Source organism: Vidua chalybeata, chromosome 16 (genome assembly GCF_026979565.1).
Source record: "Vidua chalybeata isolate OUT-0048 chromosome 16, bVidCha1 merged haplotype, whole genome shotgun sequence".
NCBI lineage: Eukaryota > Metazoa > Chordata > Aves > Passeriformes > Viduidae > Vidua > Vidua chalybeata.
Window position 1 is genome coordinate 2623460 of NC_071545.1, and position 26404 is coordinate 2649863.

At 54.3% G+C, this 26404-nt stretch overlaps 2 protein-coding genes across 6 annotated transcripts in view; one reads left to right on the top strand and one right to left on the bottom strand.

Moving 5' to 3' along the window:
- Positions 1-678: 678 nt before the first annotated feature.
- UBALD1 (UBA like domain containing 1) lies at positions 679-8787 on the bottom strand (the record flags this gene model as incomplete). The annotated part of the gene is made up of 3 exons (XM_053957868.1): positions 679-1809; positions 2825-2884; positions 8521-8787. Coding segments are annotated over 3 exons (648 nt in total), but the record flags the coding sequence as incomplete, so codon positions are not given.
- A 5092-nt stretch (positions 8788-13879) lies between these two features.
- Positions 13880-26404, top strand: part of MGRN1 (mahogunin ring finger 1) — a 50390-nt gene continuing 37865 nt past the window's right edge. For all 5 annotated transcript variants that reach the window (XM_053957428.1, XM_053957429.1, XM_053957430.1 and 2 more), the window contains exons 1-3: positions 13880-14053; positions 21528-21646; positions 23760-23848. In XM_053957428.1, coding sequence (XP_053813403.1) covers positions 13966-14053; positions 21528-21646; positions 23760-23848 — 296 coding nt within the window. In that variant the 5' untranslated portion in view covers positions 13880-13965. The remainder of the gene's footprint in view (positions 14054-21527; positions 21647-23759; positions 23849-26404) is intronic.

Genomic DNA, 26404 nt, shown 5'->3' on the forward strand with positions numbered 1-26404 from the left:
CACTGGCCTGGATGTACCCACCACAGCTGGGACAGAAGGTGCACAGCCCTAGCTTGCTCCAGGGCCCACCAGCTTGGCCCATTTCATCTCAGTGGGGCAGGACTGAGGGTGGCAGCTCCAGCAGAACTCCATGCAGGGAAGCTCACAAGGGCCATCCCCAGCTCCAGCTCTTGTTCCCAGGCCCTGCCCAAGCTGTCCAAGAGGCACCCCAAGTGAAATTATCCCTCCTACATTGTTTATTTTAGCAACACAAATAAGAGACTGAAATTAATTATTGACTGGGGAGTGCAGGGGCACAGCCTTGCTGGGAAAGGGTCTGGCAAGGACAGCAACCTCCAAGGGACCTGGGGAAGAGGGGAGCCAGGTCACAGCAAAACACCCAAGACCTGTGGATTTCACAGGGGATCCTGAGGACTCAGCACAGCCCTGCCTGCTGGGGTCTCACGCTACAGCTCATGTGGCAAAACTGGGCTTCTGGGGCTGAGCCCTGGATGCACCTGGCCAAAAGCAGCTGGCAGCCACTGCATGGTTGGAATGGGGTGTTTGGAGCAGCTGGAGATGCAGCCAGCCCTCCTGGGATGCACTGAGCCACTGGGAGAGGGAATTCTGAAACACTCCAGGCTCAGGGCAGCTTTGCCTGCGTCCTGCCACTGCTGCAAACCAAGCAAAGACACGGGGTTCAAAGCAGAAGAGCGTGTATTGCAAGCGGCTGCGGCGCATCCGGAGAGACTTCCAGCCGCCGGGAGAAAAGAACAGAGGGGTTAAAAACGATCCCAGTCTCTAGGGTTACACTGTGTCATGCAAAACAGCCCTGGGGCAAACCCCATCCTGGGAGGTTGAGGGGAGGGTGTGCTGGCCCAGCTGAACTACCAGTGCTCATCCCCTGCTCCCCATTTGGGGCTGGGCGAGGGGCCAGACACCTCCCCAAGAGCCGGTGTCCCCCAGCCCTGCTCACCAGTGAGGACGGTGTGTGTGGGGTGGAGACTGTGGTGGTGCAGGAACAGCCCTTGCTCTCTCCACCCCTTACAAAAAACAAACCTCATGGGGTGTCTGCCCCCCACCCAGTTGATCGGGGCCAAGGGATGGGGGGAAACACTCAGGCACAACCCACTCTGCCCGGTGGGGTGGCCCAGGGGACCCTGAGGAAGGGACCTCCTCCATAAATGTCACTGGCATGCAAACTCCGGTGTCCCAAGAGAGGAGGGGGTGCTCTCTCCCCAAGAGTCTGGCAGCGTCAGGGTCCCAGGCAGAGGCCAGCACCGGTCGCACGCAGCCTCCCGCTGTCTCTGGGGAGCTCCATTCAGCTCGAGAACAAGTAAAAACTACTTCAAACCAAACCCATGCAAGGCAGCTATTTGCTCATGTGTCTCGGTGGCCGCCAGACGCGCTGGCAGCAGAGTTCCTCTCCTCTTTGGGGAGGGGGGGGAGAAAAAAAAAATATATATTTATACGCAGGGCTCCCCGCCGCGTCCGCTCTCCGCCGCGGCCTCATCTCTCTGCCTCCATGGTCACGTTGGCCTTCTGTTCTGCGCTGGCCTGCTGGGAGACGGCGGCTGGCCAGCCCGCGGGCTGCGCCGGCGCGGCCGGAGTCCACATGCTCTGCTGCTGCCCGGGCGGCGAGGCCGTGGGCCAGGCGGGGTTGAAGGCCCCGTGCTGGGGCAGCGGCGGGGCCGGGGGCGGCGGGGAAGTCGCCATGGAGGCCACGGGGCTACTGCTGTTGAAGCTTTCGGAAGCCTTGAGGCGGGAGAACATGGTGAGGGCATCGGGGAAGTTGGGCGGCGTGGCCGGCGTGTTGGCAGGAGTGCACATCTGTGGGAAGGAGACACGGGGTCAGGGGAGTCCCCACCTTCTGCCTCCCACCAGGGCATGGCATGAGACCCCTCTGCCCCCCTGCTGTCAGCAGACCTGCGCTCTGCGGACTTTGCTGCCCATGAGCAGTTCTACTTAAGGGTCTGAAGGCTCATGCTGTGGTAAGAGCTTCTGGCAGAGGGCCCAGACAGGAACCCCTGTGCCCAGCCAAGTCGGGGACCCCCTCTGCTCCACAACCCACTGGTGCCACCCTGGGCCTGCAGCTTTCTGGCTCTGTGGGCACAAGGCTCAGGCTCAGCTCCCATCCCCCAGGAGATGGGCATGCTCCAGCCCTGCTGGACACTTACTTTGCACGCTCCAAATCCCCAATTGTCCCGGAGAGTCAAACAAGGCCACCGCAGCCAGTAAATCCTTAAGACACATCTGCCCAAGCAGATTACGGGCTGCCAGGGCATGAAAGCTAAGGGACCGAGTCTGGGGACAGCTGGAAGAGAGCAGAGGCAGGCAGCACCCACGTGTGGGTGTTTACACACCTCCAGATGCCCTGCACGCCACACCAGAACCACGCTCCGGCAGTGCTCCAGGAATTTGCTCGCTCCAGCGAGCACACAAGGACCTGTGCGTGTGGCTGCTGCAGGCTGGGAAGCACCATGTATCTGTGAGTGTGTTTACACAGGTCAGTGCTTCAGGCTCCTCCAGGCTCTCTCTGCCATGCTGGGCTGGTGTGGACCACTGGCTTTGCCCAAAACGTTCTCTCTCAGACTATCCCTTTTGGAAGAACAGCCCCAAACCACCTGCAGGGCTCTGCTGTCCCACTGCATAGGGCAGGCTATGCCACCAGCTGCTCTCCAGGAAAACCTTCCTTGGCAGGCAGCTCTGGCAGTGCCCAGCCAGACCCCCCTGCCTGCACTCCTGGAGTTGGGAAGCAGCAAGCTGGACATGAGCCCCAGCCTGAAGCACCCGCCAGCTGGTGCTCTGCCCTGGGAGAGAGCTGGGGAGCTGGGAATGCACTTACCATCTGATGGTGGTGGCTGTAGGGGATGTTTGTTTCTTGGAAAAAAGCACTGAGGGCAGTCTGAAAGGAAGGGGAAAAAAGGGAAAGATGATGTTACTACTCGCATCCAAACTGGGCACCCACCAGCATCCAAACTAGGCACCCACCTCACCCCTGCACACTACTAGACCCCAAAGATGATCCAAAACAGGCCCTGGGGGGCCTTGAGGGCACAGCTGCTCCCTGTCCCCAAGCAGGGACCTGCGCCTGCCATCTGCTCACACCAGGGCAGGTGGCAGCCATGTGTATTTGGGACCACCATCCCTGCAAGAAGCAGCTACTGCTGGGTGTTTCCCAACTGACAATAATGCTCTGCAACCACCGTGTGCTGGGAAACAAAGGAAAGCAAATCCAACCCCAGCAGGAACCAGTTAAAGGCATGTCTTCAACAGGACATGATCACAGTCCTCGTATTCCCACCAGGACATCCCCAGGGCAGGGGCTGCAGCAGGTGCCCACCCCATGTGCCAGAATATTTCCAATTCAGTTGCAGACAGCATGATAGAGACTGACATTGTTTTGTAGCTTCCAGTTAAAACCAGCAACAGTCTGATAAATATGTCACATACTGTAAGGGTTGCAGGTAGGGAAGGCCAGGGGAAGAAGATGGTCAGGAGGGCAGACATCCAGCCCAGGTCTGGGAGGAGCAGAGGCAGCAGGAGGTTTGGGGGTGCACAGCTGATGCAGTAATGGTGAAAATTTTTTACTCAGAGGGTGCTGAGGCCCTGGCACAGGTTGCCCAGAGAATCTGTGGCTGCCCCATCCCTGAAGTGTCCAAGGCCAGGTTAGATGGGGTCTTGGAGCAAACTGGGATAGTTGAAGGTGTCTCTGCCCATGGCAGGGCGGTGATCTTCAAGGTCCCTTCCAACCCAAACCATTCTGTGATTCCATGATGGTGACTCCTGTTCTGTTCCAGGCTTCAACTGAATCAAGGCTAGACTTGAGGAAATGTAAGAGAAGTTGTTTGGATTCAGTTCTGGTTGAAAGCCCCCTTCAGTTCCATTCAGGCCTCTCCCCAGGGCCTTCAGGTCTCCACTCTGGGGTGTGAGGCCCGGGACTGTGACCGGGTGCTGCCACACTACCCGAGACTCTGCTCCCTTCCTAAAGCCAGGGATTTGGGTTACCCAAGCTGCTGGGGAAAGGAAGGCAGAAAAGCCTGGAAAAAGCACAGGGAGGTTGTACCAAACCCTGTTCAACTGCAGCAGCCACAGTCCTACCACCACCCATGCTCCTCATCCCAGTGTCCGCATGCTGTTGTGTCATTCCCAGGGCCAGGATGAATGACAGCAAGTCAGCTCAGCTCATTGATCCAATGGGAAAACTAATTTTGCCCCAAACATCCAGGCTGGAAGGCCCTGGGAAGGAGAAGGGGTTTATGGTTTCCTGGCTGAACAGCAGAAAACTATTGGTACGACCAGGTGGCAGCCAGAGCAAAGTCTGCAAACAATGATCCAGACCTGGGTGGGGGAAGCAATTCCTGCTGCAGAGTCTGGCAGCTCCCAGACCACGGGGGGAGTGTGCAATAGCTGGGCTGGCAAGGCTCTTCCCTGCAATAGCTGCATTTAATAACACAGCACCTGAACTCTGCACCTGGCCACGCTGCGAGCTCAGAGCTTCAGCTCCTGCAGGCAGGACCCACCGGATCCCAGAGATGGCCATGCAGCAGGAATAGGGTCTGTGGCCCTGGAAAGAGCTCTGGACAGGACAGCACACAGCTCTGAATTAAGGAAATGTCAGACACAGACATTTCTGTGGCAGTGACACCCCCTGCCACATTACCCTTTGTCCTGGGTGAGGTCGGACGTCAACACCCAAGGCTCTATCGCTGACAGATCGTGATAAGAGAGGGGGTAACACCAAACGGGAAACACAGGCAGAGGTGTGGGCACAGCCAGATACCATAAACTGATTAAATCTGCTCTGTGCTCCTGTTTTCCAAGTGGCCTCATATCTGGGACTGTGCCACTGGCAGACAGTGGCAGAGAAGGTCCCTGCTGCCCACCAATCCCTGCCAGCGCTGGGATGAAAGCTGTGACTGGGCAGAGGAAGCACTCTGCCAGTGCAGGCCCCTCTGCCTAAAAGTGTCTGTTCCCCTCCATCTGCCCCTTTCCAAGCACAGCACAAACAGCCCCTGTGCCCAGCACAAAGCCCACGACCTCCAGTCACCTCCCAAGGGAGCTGCAGAGCCCCAGCCGGGCGAGCGAGGGCCCCACGCTCCCCTTGGTGCCACGGGGGGCAGGGACACACACGTAACCGAAGCCACTGATGCCACCTGGTCTCCAGACAGCGTCACAAGTGCCACCGTGACTGGTGCAACAGCAAAGCCCATTAAGGCTCCTCTGCTGGAGCAGGAGCCCGAGCCCAGCTCAGCTCTGACCCTGGACCTAAGGCCCCACTGCCTGTGTCACCCTGGCGTGCATGGGAGCAGGGCAGCCCCACACCCACGGCCTGGCCGTGCTCAGCAGGTGACCAGGCCACTGTGCCCCCTCCCAGGATGCAAAACCAGGAGCTTCAGAGGAGAGGGATCACACAGGGACTCTGCCAGGGTGCCAAGAGGCACCTGGGGTGACTCAGTCAGAGAGAGGGTGGCTGGAGGCGTGAGCCCTGCCCGCATGGGGCACCCAGCAGCAGGGGCAGCCCTGGGGGCACCCTGTCCTTGAACCACCAAGGAAGAGGCTTCATGAAATGTAAATACATAAGAGGAAGTGAAATCCAGCCATGGACACAGTGAGTGAAGCCAGACACCTGCTCCTCCTCTTTTCCCCACACACAACCTCCCTACACTGAATGGAGGCTCTTAGCACCAGGAAAAGGAAGGAATGGGTGGGTTTTTTTAGAAGCAGTTTCTTCTTATCCTTCCCAAACAGCCCCAAGGGCAATGAGCACATAAAGCCAAATAATTTTTCTACCAATGAAGGAGTCTGATCCACTGCCCAGCCCCATGTGAGACTGCAAACTCTGAAATGTCTGCCTGGTAACCTGCTGGGTTCCAGCCACGGAGGAGCTGCTCTCCCTGGCTTCTCCCAAAAAGCTAGGCCCTGGAGGCTGAGTGCCAGCCTTCACCCAGAGACACTCCAAGTTGCTTTCTTGAGCCTGTAAACCTCCCCCTGGGATCAGCCATGGCACTGCTCCAGCTGCTGGAGGGCTGGGCTGGCAGTGCCATTTCAGCTGGCACCCACAGCAGCCATCCCTGGAGGCATGGAAGGGCCCACAGAGCTGGCACAACAGGAGAAAGCCTGCCCAGGGTCCCTAGGAAACAGAAGAGGAGTCACAGCCAGTGGGAGAGGTGATCCACACCCTACCCATGAACTGCCCTGTTCCCCAGGGAGAGATGGGATGAAAAAAAAAAAAAAAAAAGGCTCCTCAGTCAACCCCCTGAGTATGGGACAGACTGACCAGCTCACACCACAGCCAACGGTGACTGTATCCCAAATGTTCTCCTGACCTCCCATCCTGCTCCCTGTCCCGGATCATGTTCCTTCCGCCCCCGAAAAACTCCAGGTCTACCAGGGCTGGAAAGACGCACACAGGGCAAATCCGCTCTGCAGCCCTCACTCCACCTTCCTACACACAATGGCCCCTGAGCAGCCAGCCTGAAAAGCAGCCCAAGCCCAAGGAAGTGGTCCCAAAACACCAGCATCCTAAAGCTGTCCATGTTTCACAGCAGCCTCCCTGTCCCTCCTGCTGGCGATGAACACCCAGGGGCTGTCACAGGCAGCAAGTGGGACACTTGCCCATAAAGGAAAGGTCCTGGGCAGGGCAGATGGATGCTAGGAGTGCCCTGGCCAGGACAGAGGCACAGAGCTGGGACAACACAGCTCCTGCTGTGTGTCACTGGGCCACTGAGCTAGCCAGGCTCCCCTGTGCAGAACACCTCTCTCCCCGTGGTGGCCTTACAGGCAGGAGCAGAATGCTCAGGTACAAGCAGGCTGATCGCATTCACGCGTGCCCCTGGAGGAGCGCTTTGACTCCAAGGAGATGGTTAATTTATGCTGCCTTCCCTCGTACTGAACTTGCCTGAACTCCCCCGATTTATACTCACTGCAGATGCAGACCAGCCAGCAAACGGGTGCTGCACTGGAATAACAAAAAACCTCGGGAGTATCCTAGAAAAGAGGTGAGAGCAGGCTGGACTGGTCGGGAGGTGATCCCTCCCCAGCGTGGCTCCCAGAAGGAGCCGTGCCCAGCGGCCATTTTGCAAAGGGAATTATCTGACCGTTGCACCAAAAGTGAGTGGGAACATGGTAACGGCAGCGTTTGTTTACAGCCCAGCTTCCTCTGAGTCATGTGAGTGCCCAGCCGGCAGGAGACGGCTGTTTGTACTTGTGCAACTCGCCAAACGGTGGCAAAGTTCTGCAAAAAAGCCTTTTGAAAGACACGTTACAACTTCTGTCATCCCTCCCCGGCTCTTTTGCGACACGCACGGAGGTGGTGGAAGAGGATCCCGCCTGTCCCAGAGGGCCGCTGTCAGGCTGTGTTAGTAAACAAACGCCGGAGCACGTTACACATGCACCACATCCCACGGCAGCGGTGCTCCCGTTCACCGGGCACGGCGGTGGGGATCGCCGGCCCGCTCTTCCGCACAGCCCTGCAAGCCCACCCCGCGCTCCCCGGCCACGCACGGCTCGCTCTGGGGTGCCTCCTGGCCTGTGACGGAGCGTGTGGGAATGCTGTGCCCGCACGGCGATGGACGGCGCCCGTGCCGGGTCCACCCGGCCGCTGCTCCGTTACGGAAGGACCCGGGGCAGCGGAACAACCCGGGGCAGCGGAACAACCCGGGGCAGCGGAACAACCCGGGGCAGCGGAACAACCCGGGGCAGCGGCCCCCGGCAGGGAGGAGAGGTGCTCCGGACGAACAAACGGAGCCTCCTGCTCCCCAGCCTGACTCAGACCTGCTCCCGCAGCGCAGCACAGACACTTCAATTACCGAGGTGCCATTAGCGTCAAATCCATCAGCCCCAGCCTAGGGAGCTGCAGAAGACAAGGAAAAATCCTATTTAGAAAGCAATTTATTGGCGACGGCCACCGCACTGCTCTTTGCTCCCCGCACTTCGGGTCCGGGGATCTTCGCAGGAGCTGAGCACCCCGAAAGGCACCGGGGAGCTCCCCCGGCGCCCCCCGCCCCACGCGCGGCGTTAACCCCTGTCAATGTCACGGAGTATCCCGCCCGCGAGCGAGAGAAAAAGGCGTCTGGAGCCAGAAAAGCGTTGACCTACAAAGTCTCCTCTCCCACGGCTGCCCGAGAACTCAAACTCCCCGGGGCAGGGCCGTGGGAAAGGCTGCGCTGGGGTTTTCCAGCCCACGGCCACGCGGGAGGGCTGGGGCGGGGGCGGGGGGGAACAGGAGGAGGGTTCGGCGGATTCGGCGCCCCCGGCCCGGCCGCGGTCCGGCGTGGGGCCCCGGTAGGCTGCGAGCCCCTCTCTGCGCACCCCCCGCGCAACGTGGCCTCCCGATCCCCCGCCCCGCGTGGCGCCCACGCTCCCTCGGGCACCCCCGGGGGCCCGGTCCGCGCCCCGCCGCCGCCGCCGCGCGTGTGGGCGGGCGGGGGGGGCAGCGGCGTGTCCGCAAGGCCGAGCACCAATCCACGCTGCGCGAACCCCCCGCGATGCCCCCACGCGGGGACCCGCCCGGGGCCGGTACCGGGGCGGCGGCCTCACCTCGAACTGCCAGTGGGCCGCCTGCAGCAGCTGCTTGGCCTGGTCGGCGGCGCATCCGGCCGCCAGCACGAACTGATTGATCATCACCTGGTGCTTGAGCTCGTCCATGGCCCCGGCCCCGGCCCCCGCCGCCCTCAGGGCGCCGCCAGCACGGCGGGGCCGGCGGCTCACGCCAATGTTTACCGGGCACTGACTCACGGCGCCCGCCCAGCCCCGCCCACGGCCGCCCGGGGCGGGGCGGCGCGGCCCGGCCCGCGCGGCGTCCCTGGGACTTGTAGTTTCCGCTCACCACGCCGTCCCGGCGCCCTGCCCCAGCCCGGACCACAACTCCCAGCAGGCCCCGCTTTGTTTGCGGAGCGTTCGGCGCGCGTTGAGTGACGCGCGGGGCCGGCCAACCGCCGCCCGCGGCTTGGTAGTACCTGACCGTATATGGTCAACAACGGCGCGGCCCCCAATGGGAGGGCGGCGGGGGCGGGCCGCGGGCGGGGCGGGGCCGGGGCGGGGCCGCGCGGTCACGTGGGCGCGGGCGGTGTTTACAGTCGGCCGCGTGCGGTTTCCTGTTGTCGTGAGGGAGCGGCGGGGCCGCGCTGGGCCCGGCCGGGCCGCGGGGAGCGCCGCCGCTGCCCTTCGGTACCGTGAACCCCCGCAGGCCCTGCCCTTACCCTCCTGCAGCCTACGGGGGTTTGGTGGGGACCCCTCGGCTTGTAGCTGCCGTGCAGCTCCGCGGCCCGAGAGGCGGGGGAGCAGCAGCTCCTTGGCCCCCTCGCCCTCCATCCACGCTAATAAACTATGGGCGGGTTGCCCACCCCCTCCTGGTCCCGTTTTTCCCTCAGCCGCAGCGTGTCCGTGCATCGCTGACGGGAGCTGAAGGGAGAGGCAGCAGCGAGGGAAGGTTCTGGAAGGTGCCGGGGTCTCCCGGCGCCGTGGAAGGCTCCTTTGGGGCGCGGCATGGCCGCAGCAGATGAAAGCTCGCGGCCAGGCAGGCGCTGCAGGGCCCGGCAGAGCGGACAGTGGTGTTGCTAAGGGTGAGCAGGCACAGACACGCGGTTCAGTGGCCGGAGCTGATGACACCAGGGAGAAGATGAAGGGAACTGCCGGCTCCCGCCGCCTCCACCTTTCCTGAGCGGAGGTTCTGGGCTGTTTGCTGCAGTTTGGAGAGGTTCAGCCTGGCTGCGAGTGGATTGTTCACGAACACCTCTGACCCTGGCTGGCATTTTGCTGGTGTTTCTGAGGATTAAATGGCTGAAGCTCAGGCAGGTAATGCACTTGATCACTGGGGTTTGCAGCCTCTGCTGCATGGACAGGAATTGCTCTGGTTTTGTCCAGAGCTAGTCATCGTTTTCCACGTGTTCTTTAGTAACCATTCTGGAGTTACACAACCAACCATTCAGCCTCTCCAAGCCTTGGAGAATTTCAGGGCCCAGGGGATTTCCTTCTCGTTCTATATATCTCACTGCCTAAATCCAAGTGAGAGCATAGCTGTACGTGGTGGTGGGACATATCAAGAGGTGACTGCTCGTTTCTTACAAGGTCAAGACAACCCACAGGGAGAGGTGGCACAGGGAGGTTTGTAGCCACCAAGATGTAAATACAGCAGGAAAAACAAATCTCCTGAATGATTATTTTAATCAGAATGAGCCAGGCGTGTTTAGAAACCTCACAGTTTGGTGTTTGGAGGGAGAAGGGTTGAGCCTGGCCCAGCAGGACTTTTGGGAAGGGTTATAAGCCCTCTAGAGCAGGGCAGTGTTTAGGGAGGCAAAGTTCATGGGCTCACCACTCCTTCTGGTGAACTGTAATTCCATGTCTTGTCTCCAGGGCTCCTGGACCTTGTTTTTCTACACATACCTGACAAACACAGCGAGTGGCAGTGGGAACAACAGAGACAAAGCACTGGGTAATAAACCTCGAGCAGCTGGACTTTGGATGAGCTGCTCTGGTGACCGGAGCTTTGCAGAGAAACATATTTCCTTGTTTACACGGGTGTGCTCGTAGCTGCCTCCCCAGCAGACATGTCCAAGGAGACTCCTGAAGGGCAGCTGAGGGTGGCTAGAAAACATGGCAGTGGGAGGGTGGGTGTTCCTCTGGCCCATATGCCTCGTCCAGGCTGCAGCTCTGTGGATTCTTCTTCTGGGGTTCAAAGGATTCCTTATCTTTTCCAGGATGGGATTTGCTGAGCTGGAAGGCAGAGCAAAGGCAGTGCACAGAGCTGGAAGGCAGAGGCTGCGGTCTCCTCACCACCCCTGGGGCTCTGCAGGCTCCTGGTGGCAGGAGCCCTGGCCCAGTTTCACCCTGGTCCTTCCCAGTTTGACCACTCTCATCCCACATCGTGATGGCACTCAGGGTCTCAGGTCCCTTGAACCTTGTGAAAGTGTTTTCATCCTTTCTCACAGAGGACTTCCCATCTTCGTGGCTTTCTTCCCTCGTGGTGCAAGCAGACCCTGGGGCTGGCAGCACCAAAAAGGGGGGAAACACAACTCAGGGAACCCAGAGGTAAAGGCGCAAAACCCACTTGGGTGACACTCCCAGGGTGTGTGAGGCTATTGCTGCTTCTTGCAGCTGCCACAGTGCCCCGGGCTGGGGGGAGTGCTGCTCCTCCAGCCCACAGGACCCACCTGAGGAGCTGTGGGACCCTGGCGTGGGCTGGCAGGGCAGCCCTGCTCCCTGCCCCGAGCCATCCACTCTCCTTCCCCATGCTTCTGGCAGTAGCCCTTGATGGGATGGAGGAGGCAATATCTTGCCTTTGTGTGTGCCAGCGCCTTTGTCCCGCGGGCCAGGCAGGGGCAAAGGAGCTGCTGCCCTTCAGCTCCGCTCGCTGCGGGCCCTGGGATTTGGGGTGGAAGGGCTGAGCCCGGCCCTGGCACGCCGCTGCTATTGTCACTGTCTGTCACACAGTCTCACGGAGCAGGGCCCGGGAGGGACAAATTCTCCAGCAAAAGCCCCTGCCCTCCCAGATGGCAACAACCCCCATGGGGCCCGACGGCTTCCTCTGAGCGCTCCGGAGAGCCGGGAGGGACCTTCCCGCTGGTGGAGGTTTTGCACGAACAAAAGACCTCCTGCTGCAGCTTCCCGGGCAGAGCCAACACCCTGCGGCTGTGGGACCTGGCTCTCCCCTGCTTAACCCACGTGGCACCGAGCTCCTGGTGAGCAGCGGGGGCAGCTGCTCAGGGAGTGTGGGTTTGCAGCGAGATCATCTTTAAGGTCCCTTCCAACCCAAAGCATTCTAGTATCCCATGATTCTGTCCCAAAAGAAGCTCAGGGAACAGCTCTGGGGCAGATGCCTCTTTCAGCTGGAGAAGGGCAGGATGATCTTGGTGCTCAGGCTGTGGGAGGAAAGGAAGAGGGATTCTTACCTTCTGTCCGTATGCAAATTCCCCTCCTTGTCTGCTTCATGGTGCAAACACTACTCTCCTTTGCCCCCAGGCTGTGGCCAGCTGGCCACCAGTTCTCAGGACGGCGCAGGGAGATGGACCCACTGATCCTTGCAGTGCCCAGTCTGCTCCAGCACTGAGCCCCAAACTGGCTGGTGGGCTGCAAAGTGAGGCCTTGGGGGTTGTGGATTCACCCTGCTCAGTTTGGGGCTGCTGGTGGCACATGAGCTGTTCACATCACCCCGCTGCTGCCAGGGCAGTGCCCAGAGCTTGTTCCTCTGGCTGTGCAGGCAGGGAGCCCTGGACACGCTCTGGGCCAGCACACGTGTCCCTGTGATGGTCAGCAGAATCCATCCCTGTCCCTGTGATGGTCAGCAGAATCCATCCCTGTCCCTGTGATGGTCAGCAGATTCCATCCCTCCCTGTCCTTGCTGTGAGAAACCCTTGCACTGAGAGGCTGCTTGAGCAGGAGGCACTGGCACTCCAGGTGCCAGGAGGATCCTGGGGGACACAGCAGAGAGTTCCCAGGCACAGTTACTGCCAGGGCACTGCCAGAGCCTGGGGCTCCCTTGTGCCAGGTGCAGGGTACCCAACTCTCGTGGTTGGCCAGCAAGACTTGTTGCTCATTCCATATTTTTTCCCTGTCCTCCTTCCCAGCCCTGCTGCACAATGGGATGCAGAAGAGCAAGGTCTGCTCCTGCTCTGTCCTCACCCCCAGCATGTGTTCCCCTGCATCCCGTGCCTCTCGCAGCCTCTCTTGGCTGTGTTTGTGTGGCCACAACAGCTGCAAGGATAATAACTGTCCGGAAGCACGTTTCGCCTTGGGATTGTTTGCTCATTCCTGCTGGGCGTGTTTTAGTTTGTGTTTACAGCCAGCAAATTCCACCCACTGCCGGCTCGCTTGCTATCACAAAATCCTCCCGTGCTGACAGGCTCTGCTCCCTGCTCCATCCCATTTCCCTAAATCCCAGCCCTCTTCCCTGCTCCTAAGGCTAATTTAAGGGGTTTCACATGTGCCACCTCAGCTCCTTCATGTCTCCCAGTGATTCCCAACTCCACTGCTGGGAATTTGGGTCCCCAGTTCCTTTGCAGCATTATGTGCAGGGAGGTACTTCCCATGACAGGGAGCGGCTTTTCTCTGTTCCTCGGTGCAGAGGGGACAGAGCTGAGTCTTGGGACATTGGTGGCTTTTTCATGCCTCTTCCTCCACACCATCCTCCCGACTGTTTTGTCCCACATGCAAGGCAGCCCACAGCCATTCCCTGTCCTCACATCCAGACCTCAGGCATCTCCATTTCCTTTCATGTGTGGATTACCGGTGAGGGGAGGAACCCAGAAAGAAGAGGCTTCCCCCTGGGAGGCTGATCACCTCCTTTCCTGCTGGCTATAAGCCTCAGCCAGTAGCAGGTCCCACCCTGGATAATTCTCCCTGGGCATCCCTGCGTGTGGTGTGTTCCTGGACAGCCCTGGGTATCCCTGTGCAGGCTCTGTCTCTCTGGGCATCTCCCCTGTGCTTCCCTGTGCCAGATATGTCCCTGGGAATCCCCCCTGCGCATCCCTGTGCAGAGCATGACCTTGGGCTTTCTCCCTCTGCATCCCTGTGCAAGGTGTGTCCATCCTCCCTGTGCTTCCCGGTACAGGACGTGTCCTCGGGTATCCTCCCTGTGCATCCCTGCGTGAGTTTCCAAGGGCTTCTCCATCTAAGGTGCCCCCTAGTGATCTCCATGTCCATGCCCGGGTCTCTCCCATTGCAGAGTGGCCCATGCCCATCCCTGGGCCCACTCCTGTTCCCATTCTTGTTCCTCTACCTGTCCCCATTCCCATTCCCATCCCCGTTCCCGCCGCAGCGCCTTCTGCCGACGGTGCTCACCCCCCCCCCGCCGCCATTGGTAAGTGCCGCTGCCTCCCCGCCCCGCCGTTGGTAGCCGCCGCCGCGGTGGCTGCCGGGAGCTGTAGTCCCGGGGCGGGAGGACTCGCTGTCCCGGCGTGCCCCGCGCCGCCGCCGTGGGTGCGGGTCCCGGTGCCGGTGCCGCCGCCGCTCTGCGCCCCCGGGCCGCCCGCCCTGTCCGCGGCCGCCATGGGCTCCCTGCTCAGCCGGCGCATCGCGGGAGTGGAGGACATCGACATCCAGGCCAACTCGGCCTACCGCTACCCGCCCAAGTCCGGTGAGGGCCGCGGGGACCGGGAAGGGAGGACAGGCCGTGCCGGGCCCGGTGCCCCCCGGGCCGAGCGGGGAGGCCGAGGAAGGAGCTGCGGGAGTGCCTGTCACCGGCCTGGGCTGGCTCCGGCTCTGGCTGTGCCCGCGGCCCAGCCCGCCCGCGCTGGCGGAGAGGCCGTGGATGATGTCCGTGGGCACAGCCGTGGCACCGGGCCGGGACTGAGGCGGCTCAGGCGTGAGGGTGTCTCCGTGCCCTGCGCCCAGGGCTCGGCTGTCCCGCTGCCCGCGCCCGCCTGCCGCCGTCACCGCCCGTGGTGCCGGGGGTCACCGAGGGTGCACAGGGAGCGCTCCCCGCGATGGAAACGTGGCCTCAGCGAGCTGTTGGTCGCTGGCCAGTGCGACGGCTCTGCTGGTAAAGGGGAGGCGACGGCGGAGTTCGCTGGGGACACGGAACAGAATTGCATCTGGTTGAATATAGGATGGCCAAATTCCCGCATGACAGCCCCCTTTAACTCCTTAAAATGGCAGTGGCTCTCACCTAGGAGCTGTTGGGCTGACACAGCCTACTGGGTGTCTGTTTTCCACAGGGAATTGTTCTGAAGGCTTGGAGAGTTGTCGGTGCCACTTGTGTGCAATTGGGATGAGCCCATGACTCACCTTGTCTTGGGCTGGCTTTTGAGATTGACCTGGTTTCACTTGTTTAAAGAGTTTACTTACTCTTCTCAGAAAACAAGTGTTCAGGGAAATTCAGGTACTCTTTTCCCCTGCAGTATCCATTTGCTTACAATTTTTCCTAGGTTTCGGTTCTGTCAGGGCTTTTCCAGGCAGGCAGAGCAGCAGTTTGGGTCCCCTCACTCTCAGATACAAAGATCTTTCATTCAGAGATTCAAGTCCTGTGGGTGTCCATGACCTGCTGGCTGTGACATCCTCAGAGGGGGCCAGGACCCCTCTTTAGTTTGGAGGGGGTGCAGGATCATCTCAAACAGAGTCCTGTCATCATTACACCTTGTCTTGTTGCAGTTGGCCTTCAGCAGGAATGGTGGTGTGGAAGAAGTGGAAGGGGGAAACCTGCCTAGAAAAGTCCAACAGCTGTGTTAGCTCTCTTAGAAAATATAACCTGCTTTTTTTAGGGGGTTGGGAGCCAGTTTTTTTTGGGCAGCTAGAAAAGGCAAGTGTCACAGCTTGGCTACAGCAGGATCTGTGTGTGACAGCATTTTAGATAAAGAGTGGATTAATTATAACCACCGTATGCAATGGACATTAAACTTCTTTCACATCACCATCCTGTTGTTCCTGTGCTGTTGAGCTGGAAGTTAATGGTGTGTTGGGTTTTGGGCTTGTCGAGGTAACCCCATCACACACCTGAGGTTGGGTTGTGTGTTACCATGCTCCCTGGAAGGGGATCTGTGGACTGTGATGCTACCAAAGAGTGTTCTGTGTGTGATACCTCCCTTGTAGAGCTGAACAGCCAATCCTTTCAAGCAGCTGGTTAAATAAAAATATTTGTATTTCCTACAAAGGCTCTAGATGCAATTAGAGGCTTGTTAATTAATTCTCTGTGGCATTTTCTTGTGTTCTTTTTGACAGCTGGTATTAAACGAGGGTTTTCTCTTCACATTCTTTGGGTTTATGTAACAAGGATCCTCTTGACTTTGGGGAGAGAGAAGAGCTGTTCAAGCTCTAGGCAGAAGAAGAGGTAGAGGGGGAGATGGAGGTTCAAAGCCCAGAACAGTGAGGGCTGTTAGGATGGCAGCTCCCCTCCCTGCTTCAGGTGGAGCCTGTTCAGAGGGACAGTGTCCTCTGGGGTCCTGCCATCTCCAGAGTGATTGTCTTGGAGATGGGAAGGTTGGTACCAAACCTGGCAGTGAGGATGACTGGAAGTGAGTGAGTACGGTTTGGATTTCAGGAAGCAAGCTGGAAGTAGTACAAAATGTTCTTGGGCTAAATGTTTGCTAATTATTTCTAACTGGACACTGCTGCTGTGAGCCCTGTCTGGAAGAAGCTGGTTTTCCATGGGCTGTGCTGGATGTGTGTGCTGGAGAGTGAGCCTGACACTCTCCTGGCTCTGAGATTACCCCTGAAAGGCTGGCATGAGTGCTGAGGGAGCATTACCTGAGGTCACCCATCCTGTGTGCAGCACTGAGGGCTGTCCTTCTGCTTTTCCAGTCTATCCCTCCTTGTCTCTGGTTTCAAGAGATCTTGACTTACTACAAATGTCTGCTCAGCTGCTGTCCATGGTTGGCATCAGTTGGAAGGATGAGGGTTTGTGTTTGATGAGGGAGCAAATACCCCCCTCCCAAGGACACACTGTGCAAGGAAATAAACCCTAAATACAGGTATTCTGGCTGTGATTTCAGCTGCATGTCAGCCTGCCTGTGGAGAGGGACTCGGGGGCTGTGCCTTGTTGAGTCACAGCTGGTTGCAAAGGCAGAGGTGAATATTCACTTCTCCTTTATTGGCTTTTGATGTGGTTGTTGTTGGGTCACTCACGTGCCCTGGGGAGGATGGAGCAGATTGCTGTGGAATTCACCTTGGTCTGCATGAGCCAGTCCTCGGTGAAGCAGGTTGTTTAGCAGCTTTGTTGGAAATTGTGTTCAGTTTTGTACTCAAAAATCCCTGAAAATGCCCTGCTTATTCCGCCAAGGCTCTGTGTGGGTATCATCTACATTTTTCCTCATGCATGTGGATGACTGAGGCTGCTGTAAGGTGATCCCCAATTTCCTTCTCTGACCCTTCTTTGCTGGTACCTTTTAACCAAAATTTCTTGCTTTATGGAGCCCGTGCTGGCATTGTGCCTGCCTGATGGGTTGGGAGGAAGGCCTGGTTTATACAGAAGAGTAAGTGCCTCTGTGAAACAGGCTAAAAATGGGTATTTTAAAACTCGTTTAGCAGGGAACAGTTGTGATCTCTGTGGTGCTTCAGTGCTTGGAGCAGTGAAAGGATCTCCCATGCCCCTGTTGCTTTGGAACAGTGAGCAATGCTCCAGTGCTTCCCACAGCTCTGCTCCCATTCCGTGAGCTCCTCTGCAGCATGGAGCACGTGCCCTTGGGATGGCTCTTCTCTGGAGTAGCTCTTGGAAGAGGATTCCCTGGAGATTTCTGGGAGCAAAAAAAGGAAGTGGATTGCTCCTCTCTGAAGCTGAACTGCTTTGTTGTTTGTGAATGGGGCTTTAATCAAAGAAAGAGCAGTTTTAAATAGGAGAAGAGTATCCAGAGTCACACCCAGTTCATCTCTGTGTTGCTGTGTACTGTGACAGTGTCACTGTCCCTGTGTTTCACACACTGCTGCTGGTTCAGGCTGTGCCTGGGACTGTGCTGTCGGTCTGCCATGGTGGTGACTGTCTGGCTGAGTAATTAAAGAGAACTCAATTTCTATCACTTCACTGTTAATTGTATTAATGGTGAGAAGCCTAAGTGGACACCTAAATGCTTTTTGTTAATGAACGTTGTACAACACAGCCTGTGTTGTGATGGGATTACAGTGGTGCTCCTGCCTCCTGTAGGTTGTGTCCCTTCCCAGCTTGTCTCTTGTGCATCACATCCATGTGTTGCATGGATATGGGATTAGGATGCTGGTTTAGGGAGAGGTCATTATGACTGGAGCAGTCTGGTGCTTAATGCTGGTGCAATTATGATAATAAACCCCCATCACTATGTTGTACTAAATATAAAGTATTTTGGTGCCATTTGATGCCTTGGAGGAGCCTTGGGTTCCAGTTTGGTTTTGCATGGGACAAACGAGTGAGTCAGACTTGGCTGTTCTGGGTGTCCCAGTGGTCCCATTTTTTCCAGCCACTGTAAAGTTTTCCACCACAACAATTTCTCTTACAGTCACTGCTTGGGCTTCATCTACCTCACTTGGTCATGTTCTCTTTTATCTCATGCTGCTCTATGCTTTGTGCCAATTTACTCTGGGGAAGTAAAGCCACAGTTTTTCTTTGTTCTGGCATTTTTATCCTATTTCATAATTTTTTATTTATGTGTGATTCTTTCCTGGTCAGCATGTCACTGCATTTTCCTGAAGGGTTTCTGTTTGTAGCAGTTCTGTGGAGGATTAAGCCAAGGATTTTTTGCTTTTTCTTTTTCCTGCCAAAGAGGATGGCACTTAGCATTCTCCTTGTGCCCATAGCTACAGAGCTGTGTGTAAAGCTGGCCTTGGAACACCTGCTTAAGGTGGTTTTATAGCCTGGGGGAACATATGGGAACAAGGTTCCAGAAGCATGATAGCCTGGCTAAAGTTCTAAAGCTGTCTTTGTAGTGGATTTGGAAATGGAACCTAGGATTCTAATACATAGAAAAGATATGCAGGCCTGTTAAAGCCACTAAAAATCTTAAATGTCACAGTGACTGCAAAAGAGGATGCCTCATATTTTCCATCTGGAAGTTTCCTTTGCATTTTAGTCATTGGTGTGATATTTAAGAAATGGTTTCTTAAAATGTTCTGCCTCCAACTTGGGCAAACTCCGAGGTGGTTTTGACAGTGGTTGAGAGGATTAATGCATAACTTTGGTCTTACCTTGAGAGCTCGGGTGTCATTGTAGCAAGTACTTTCTGAAAGCTTGCAACAGAATATCTTTTTTTAGCTGCTGAAAACTGTGTTATAAATTTGTGGAGACAGTTTGCTGCCATTCTGAATTGTTTGTCTGTTGACAACTCGTGTGTGTGTGGGGCAGCTTTTGTGTGTGCAGCAGCAGTGGCAGAGCCTCGGGGTTGTTCTGCTCACCAGTGTGTTCCCCTCTGAGCACCTCAGAGTGGTTTTCCCTGTGCTCCTCGTGCCTGGCACTGTGTTTCTTGTTTGCTTGTGAAGGAAGTGCCTCGGGGAGGAAAAAAAGCCTCTCGTTCACATTGCAGGAGGTGACTTAGCAGGAAGATGAAGAGAGTTCAGTCTGAATGTGGAACTGAAGCTGTGATTCCAGCTACTGTGTGTATTTGTGAGAAATCCCAACAATTTGGTAGAGATGTCAAAAGTAGTTCTTAGTGGAGCAGTGACAGTGTGGCAGGTGCCTTGAATGTGCTGGTTTTGTGTCTGGGTGTTGTTCTACTTGAGCAAGAGAGACCTTTTTATCTCAAACCATGTCCTGGGCTGATCCTGCAGTGTGGGCAGCAGGAGAGGGGGGGATTCTGCCCCTATCAGGTGAGACCCCACCTGCAGAGCTGCCTCCAGCCCCAGGACCCAGCACAGGAAGAATGTGGAGCTGCTGGAAGGAGTCCAGAGGAGGCACCAGGATGATCCCAGGGATGGAGCAGCTCTGCTGGGAGGAAAGGTTGGGAGAGTTGGGATTGTTCAGCTTGGAAAAGAGAAGCTTTGGGGTGAGCTCATTGTGCCCTTCCAGTATCCGGAGGGAGCTTAGAGAAAAGATGGGGCAAGATTATCTACAAGAGCGTGGAGCGACAGGACAAGGGGGAATGGCTTCAAACTGACAGAGAGTAGGGTTAGATTGGATATTAGGAAGAAATTCGTCCCTGCAAGGGGGAAGAGGCCCTGGCAGAGGTTGCCTAGAGAAGTTGTGCCTTCATCATCCCTGGAAGTGTCCGAGGCCAGGCTGGACAAAGCTTGGAGCAACCTGGTGTCGTGAAAGGTGTCCATGGCAGGGAGCTGGAACTGTGAGATCTTTGAAGTCCCTTCCAGCCCAGGCAATTCTGTGATTCTGTAATTCTGTCTCACTCACTGGATAAGAGGGAGTTCTCTAACTCTGATCTCAGGTAACCAGCTGCTGTGGTACTGAGACATCCTGCACAAGCATTGTCTTCTCAGTTGATCAAGTAAAATGTTCCAAAACATAATCCTGCTTGACCCACATAAAATGTGAAATCTATTCCTGAACTCCAGCCTTCAGTGTGGTTTTCTGAACCTCAGTGCACACAAACCACCATGGTGTATCTCTGGTGGAGAGGCAGTGTCAGGCTGGCTGTGCTTGGAGATTATAAACAGATTAGTTTTTAAATTTGTTGCTTCTGGGAGGAGTGGGAAAAGGTTCCCTGTCATTTGGGGCACCTACATTTGTGTCCAGGAAATGGCTGGATGTGGCACTCAGTGCTCTGATCTGGTTGACCAGGTGATGATAGGTCACAGGTTGGACTTGATGATCCTGGAAGGCTTTTCCAACATAAATGATTCTGTGATTTTGTTATTCTGATTCTGTAGGACCGATTCATAGTAGCTGATGGACCTGTGCTGAAGGTGATTGTTGTATCTGGAAAGAAGGATGTGTTTCAGTACTACAAACATCTGGGTGCTTGTTAGCTGAGCTCAGCAATAGCTGAGCCCTCCTGTCATCATTAAGGCACTGCCATCTGTGCAGAGTGAAAAGAGCCTTTCTTGAAGCATAAAGGGAGAAAGCCTTAATGGAAAAAACAGAGCCATTCATGAAAAGCCTTCCATTTCAGAGTAAATCCTGCTTGCTCCTAGCTAGAGGGACTGCAGATCCCTCCAGAATGCCTCCACAGCCATTCAGATGATTAGTTACTGCTTCTGGAATGACTCATTTTAACACAAATTTATGCTGCCTGTGCATTGCACCCAGGGAAGCAAATACACTTTTGGCTCAGTCCTCTCATCCCCCACTCTGAAACTGGAAGGGAAGTGGTTTGGATGGAGCCTTTTATTTCAGTTCTTCCTGATACTTATTTCTCTGAAACCGTAACTCTGTGAAGTTCACATTTGAGAGTGTTTTCCTGAGGTCTTTCTAGGAGGGAGCTACGTTTGTGGTGCTCTCACACACCTGAATTAATTCTGTTCATTTTACAGTCAATTCCATGCTCCAGAATCCCAGTGACTTTGCACATGCTTTGTGTCCTGAAATTTTCACTGTTGTGCATCACCTCAAAGATGAATGAAACAAATTAGTGGTGAAACTTTCAGAGCTGACTTTCACTTTAGTCAGTCCCTGTTTTTTCTCCCAGACATCCATGTTTCTGCATTTAGAACTATCAGCATTATTAATGAAATCAGCATCAGGGTGTACAGTCTCCAGCACTCCCAGTAAAGGTTTGCAGTGGTTCTTTTGTGGGATATGGGAGGGAAAGGCAAACTTTGCCTAACAGGAGACCCTCTGGCTGTGCTGAACTTTGCAGTGGAAGGAAGCCTCATCCTTCTCTGAGCAGGCCCATGGTGTTTGTGGGACTGGGCTTCACATTGGGAAGTGGAGAAAACAGGAAGAATTTACCAGATTAGAGCAATATTGGAAAGAGCTGACTTTTCCTGCTTCCTGTCCCTCCTCTGGAAAACAAGTTGAAAAGGAATTATCTCCACTGTAATATTTATTCTAGGTTTTTGTTTTGTTTGTTTGGTTTTTTTTTTTCCTTTTTTCTCCTACTGTTGGCAGTGGCCCTGAGCACTACAGGGAAGGGGTGAATAAGCGAATATTTTCTGTGACTTGTGGCTCTTTTATACTTGTGAATTTAAAACTGCCTGGACTTCTCCAGGAAGCACTCATTTAGAGGGTTTTTTTTGTTTCATTCTCTTGTGTTTTTTGTTTCTAGGAAACTACTTTGCAAGTCACTTCTTTATGGGAGGTGAGAAGTTTGACACCCCTCACCCTGAGGGTTACCTTTTTGGTGAGAACATGGACTTAAACTTCCTTGGAAATAGACCAGTTCAGGCAAGTTCCTATATTCTGTCTGTTTTACTCTTTTTTTGTTTCCTGCCTGTTTTGGAAAATCTTGTGTAGGGCTTGTAGAGGAGAGTGGCACAGACCTAAGAGGTCCTCACTGCTTGGGGAACATCATTCCAGTCTGTTCAGATGCAAACTGAGTTTTCCTGAGAAGCTGAATTCACCTTGGAGGCTTATTTTACTCAGGACAGAAAGAATTAGTGGTGGAGAAAGAAGAACAGGGACTCAGGAGCACAGAATTTGGGACTAATTCTGCCTGCCTTCCTGAGCAAGTGTAAAACACACTGCAGAGAAGGCTGAGAAGCAGAGCCTGAACTTCCCAAGGCTCCTGGGCATGTTGGGTGTTCAACACATGCTGTTTTCTGTGTGTGAGTGGCCTGACTGGGTGTAGGGCAGTGTTGAGACACACCTTGGCATTTTGTGGGTTTTATACCTAGGTGGGCTGCTCAGAAAGTCTCTCCTCTTTTCCTAGAGGGAACATAAATGTAATTTTGGGCCCACAGATGTCTGTGAGACTGTGAAAAGCGACTTGCTCAAGTGATTGGCTTGTTCTTGAAAAGGGAATAATGTTGTTATGAGGGAAAGACAGGAATTTTATGCAAAGTGTTATGTTTTGGATTTCTCTTGCATCTCAGAACTTCTTCAAAAGAACCAAAAGGTAACAGAGTCAGAACCATTTGGAGATCTTTTCTGAGTGCTGGAGAGGAAAGGGAAGAGCTGCTTGCTTTGTTCACTATTTTCCTAGTTGTTTCTGCAGCTTCCAAACATGAAAATGAGAACTAGAAGTCATGGTTCTCCTCATCAGAAAAGCTGTAACTATTAATTAATTAATGTTTGTAATGCTTGGTGGCAGTTTGGGATCACCCTGGTTTTACAGGGAAACTGAAGCAAGTTGGAATTGGAACAGGATGGACAAGGAGGAATCTGGAAAGTCTTTAAGCAGGAACTGCAGTTGGGCAACAGAGTTAGGAAGGAGGGACTTGAGCTGGAGCTCTGTGGTTGTATCAGTGCTGGGCAGGCCTGGGGGTGCTCTCCACATCCCCTGTGCCACGTGTGCACACAGGCCCTCCCTGCAGGGGCTGACCTGGCAGAGTTAAATTACCTGCATGTCTCAGCCTGGGTTTCCTTGCTGACATCCCAGCACTGGGTTTCATCATTTCTCCAGAGGGGAGTGGGTGAGAGGCCATTAACACCGTGGGACATTTGCCAAGTAGGTTTAAGAGAAGGAGGCTGTTGTGGAATATAGTTTGCCTATGTAAAGTTAAAGCCCTTTGGCAGCTCTGATTAATCTTCAAGGAAAAAAAAAAAACAAAACAAAACACTTAAACACAGAGCAGCAACACTGTTTTCTGGACATGGGCCCAGTTCTTGCTTTGGGGTAACTGAGGCTTTGCCTCATTTCTAAGGAAATGTGTTGGTGGTCCCTGGTGCCCAGCAGGCAGGTCTGCAGCTATACAGGTTGTGATCACCACAGTAAGCAGTTTCCTTTGCATTTCTCACTGGAGATCCTGTGCCCACTAAGGAGAATTACAGTCTGAAGCATTATTGTCCCTACTTAAAGGACAATCTGTGAGAGAAGATTTCTTTACTATAGAATAGAATGAGGCCCCCTATCCCTGTCTCTTTTCTTTTCCAGAACATTTGCCCCATTGTTTCAGAATAAAAAGAGTTTCCCCCAGTAATCCAGGGTTTCAGCATGCTGATTAGCAGTCAGATCACTGCTTGCATGCTGTAATACACATGAAAGAGCTGCATTTCTTCTGCTCAAGATGGAGGTGGATTCTTTAGTGGAAATAAAAGCTTAGGAGAGCAAGGCTTTCCTGACTGAGAATTCAGGGTGGAGAGAAGGACCTCGTGAAAATGCCCTTTCTTAAAGTGTGTATTTCCAGTATGAGCTGTTGCTGAGCCAGGGCAGGATTTTCACCCTGAAACATGCTTGATTTATCTGTAAATAAAATTTGCTATTGCTCTTCCTTGTGGCTGCTGTACTGAAGACCCTGAAAGCTACATGCTTCTTGATTTGGGTAAATTGCATGCTAGGTAACACGCTGCTACCTTTTATAATGTAATAACAGAAGAATGATTTGCCTCTTTGTTCCAGTTTCCCTATATAACTCCAGCTCCACATGAGCCAGTGAAGACACTGAGGAGTTTGGTGAACATCCGCAAGGACTCTCTCCGACTTGTGAGGTACTACCATTACCTGGCCCTTTCATTTTACTCAACCCAGGGATCTGTCAGCCACAGCCAAACCTGGTAAGGTTTTGGAGAATGGCTGATATCCAGATCCTTGTTGCTAGATATATCCAGAGGTTTCTTTGTTCCCTTTTGAGCTTTCAGGTGGTTTATATGCTTCTTATCCAAACAATCTGTGTTTCCAAACAGGACCAATGATGTGTCTGTTTCTGCAGGACAGACTGGAGTGGTAAACAAAACCATGAAATCGTTAGCACGAGCGGAAGATATTAGTCAGGTCAATAAACTTTACAGACAGATTCCTTCCTGCATTCCTGTGCAAGGAGAAGCCAGAAGGAAGCTGATTCTGGTGCGAGTCACGGGCAAGGAAGACTGATGGGTCTTGAGTGAAACTTCCTCAGGTTTCTCCTGCTGCCAAGATGAAGTTTGGTCCTAGTGTTATGCATTTCTTTAGATGGCTTGTGTCCTGTGCACGGGGGAAGGACAGTCCTGGGGATGGTAGCTCTCACTGCTCCATGCTGAGATCTGAACCAGCAGAGCTGGACTAAAGCACTGGCTCACACTCAGACCTGCAGCTGTCCCCTTTCCAACAGATGGCTGAGGTACAGGGCCCAGCATTCAGTGTTTTGTTTGGGTCTGAGCACTGGGCAGATGTCCAGGCAGAGCCTTTCCCAACCATCCTGGCTGGAGTCGCTCTGGATTGTGCGTCTCGGGGCTGGCGGGGCTCCAGCTGCAGCTCCCAGCCAAGGTGGCTCTGAGAGCGTGGTGTAACATGAGCACTTTGAGTCATAACCAAAAACCCTCAGTTTGTTTTTATGTGAAAACAGATGTGGGTTTTTTTGTTTTGTTTTGTTTTGTTTTAAATGAGCAAAACCTGCGGTTTTAAAGCTGATTGAGTTTCCAGATAAGTGACCATTGGTAAACTGCTCTGAAAGCTCTTTGGTTTTTCAGCATGAGGATGAAGTACTTCTCTAGGAAAAAAGAGAAGGAACATAAGCCAAATGGGAAGTGGCTTTTCCCTGGGAGAGGCCTGGCTGTGAATGGAGCAGTTGGTGTGGTTTAGTACATATTGTTCTGTCATTCTGCTTTCTGTGGTCGCACGTCCCATTTCCCCAAGCAGAGTTGCAGCTCTGGACTATTTGGAATGTAGTGTCCATGCGCCTTGACAGAATCTAGGTTTTCATCCATCTAATTCCTGGTACTATCAGTTCTTTTTCTGCCTCATGACCTCTCACAGGCTCTTGTGATGCTGCTGTGTCAGTGCTGACGACAACACTGCCAACATGACTTTATTGAATTTTGCACTGATGTAGACCCAAAATGAGGTTTTAATTGGCAGTCCCCAGGGGTACATTCTGTCTTGTGCTTTTCTACTCTTCTGGCCCAGAGGCTTTGTCTTCCTCCCTCTGTGCACATAAAGGACACTTTGTGCCCTCTCCAGCCTGGCTTATTCAAACCAGTGGTTGAGGTTTGCACATTCTTTCCAGAGCAGAATTTACCACATCCTCCACCAAATACAGTGATACTGAGCCAAGTGTCCAGGTGTAAAGTTCTAAGTGTATGTTCTGATGGTAACATCCCCATAAGCTTTTTTATAGAATCCCAGACTGGTTTGGGTTGGAAGGGACCTTAAAGCTCATCTCATTCCACCCACTGTCCCATGGGCAGGGACACCTTCCACTGTCCCAGGCTGCTCCAAGCCCTGTCCAACCTGGCCTTGGACACTTGAGGGATCCAGAGGCAGCCACAGCTTCTCTGGGCACCCTGTGCCTCACCACCCTCACAGGGAAGACTTTCTTCCCAATATCCCATCTTACCCTGCCCTCAGGCAGTGAGAAGCCATTGCCCCTTGTCCTATTACTCCAGGCCCCTGTTGAAAGTCCCTCTCCAGCTCTCCTGGAGCCCTTTTAGGCACTGGAAGGGCTCTGAGTTCTCCCTGGAACCTTCTCTTCTCCAGGCTGATCAACACCAATTCTCTCAGCTTGTCCTCACAGGAGAGGTGCCATGGAGGAATATAGGGAAATGTCCACTCTGGCCTTCTTGCCCAGCTCTGACCAGACAAAATTCTGAGCTTTGCCAGATCTTGAATTTTTACAGGATAAACAATAAACCTGTGGATATTGGTGTTGAAGTTCTGAGTCTTCAGAACTTCAGTCTGCCTGATTTCTGGCAGGAAGAGACTGTGAACCTCAGAGCAGGGCAGCAGGAATTTTGCTGTTAACCACTAACAGAGAAAGACTTCCTTCTGTTTTTCTTGTGTCCCACATTTGGCCTTGGATTGGAAGCTTTGTTTTGGAGCTCCAGTACCTGTTGTGCTGGTACTGGCTGTTCCTTCTTCTCCTGAAAGAACTTCCAGCTGCAGGAGGAAGACCAGCTCAGGGAGACAATGTCTATTGTTGCACCCTGGGGCAGCTTCTCTGCTTCAGCTTCTGGGCTTTGGATAGCATCGTGGAACAAAAGCATTGAAGGAATCAGCAACTGTGGTGGTTTGGAAGTGCGAAGCATCAGGAGTATCATGGAGAATAGTCATGGAGTGTTTTGGATAAGGGC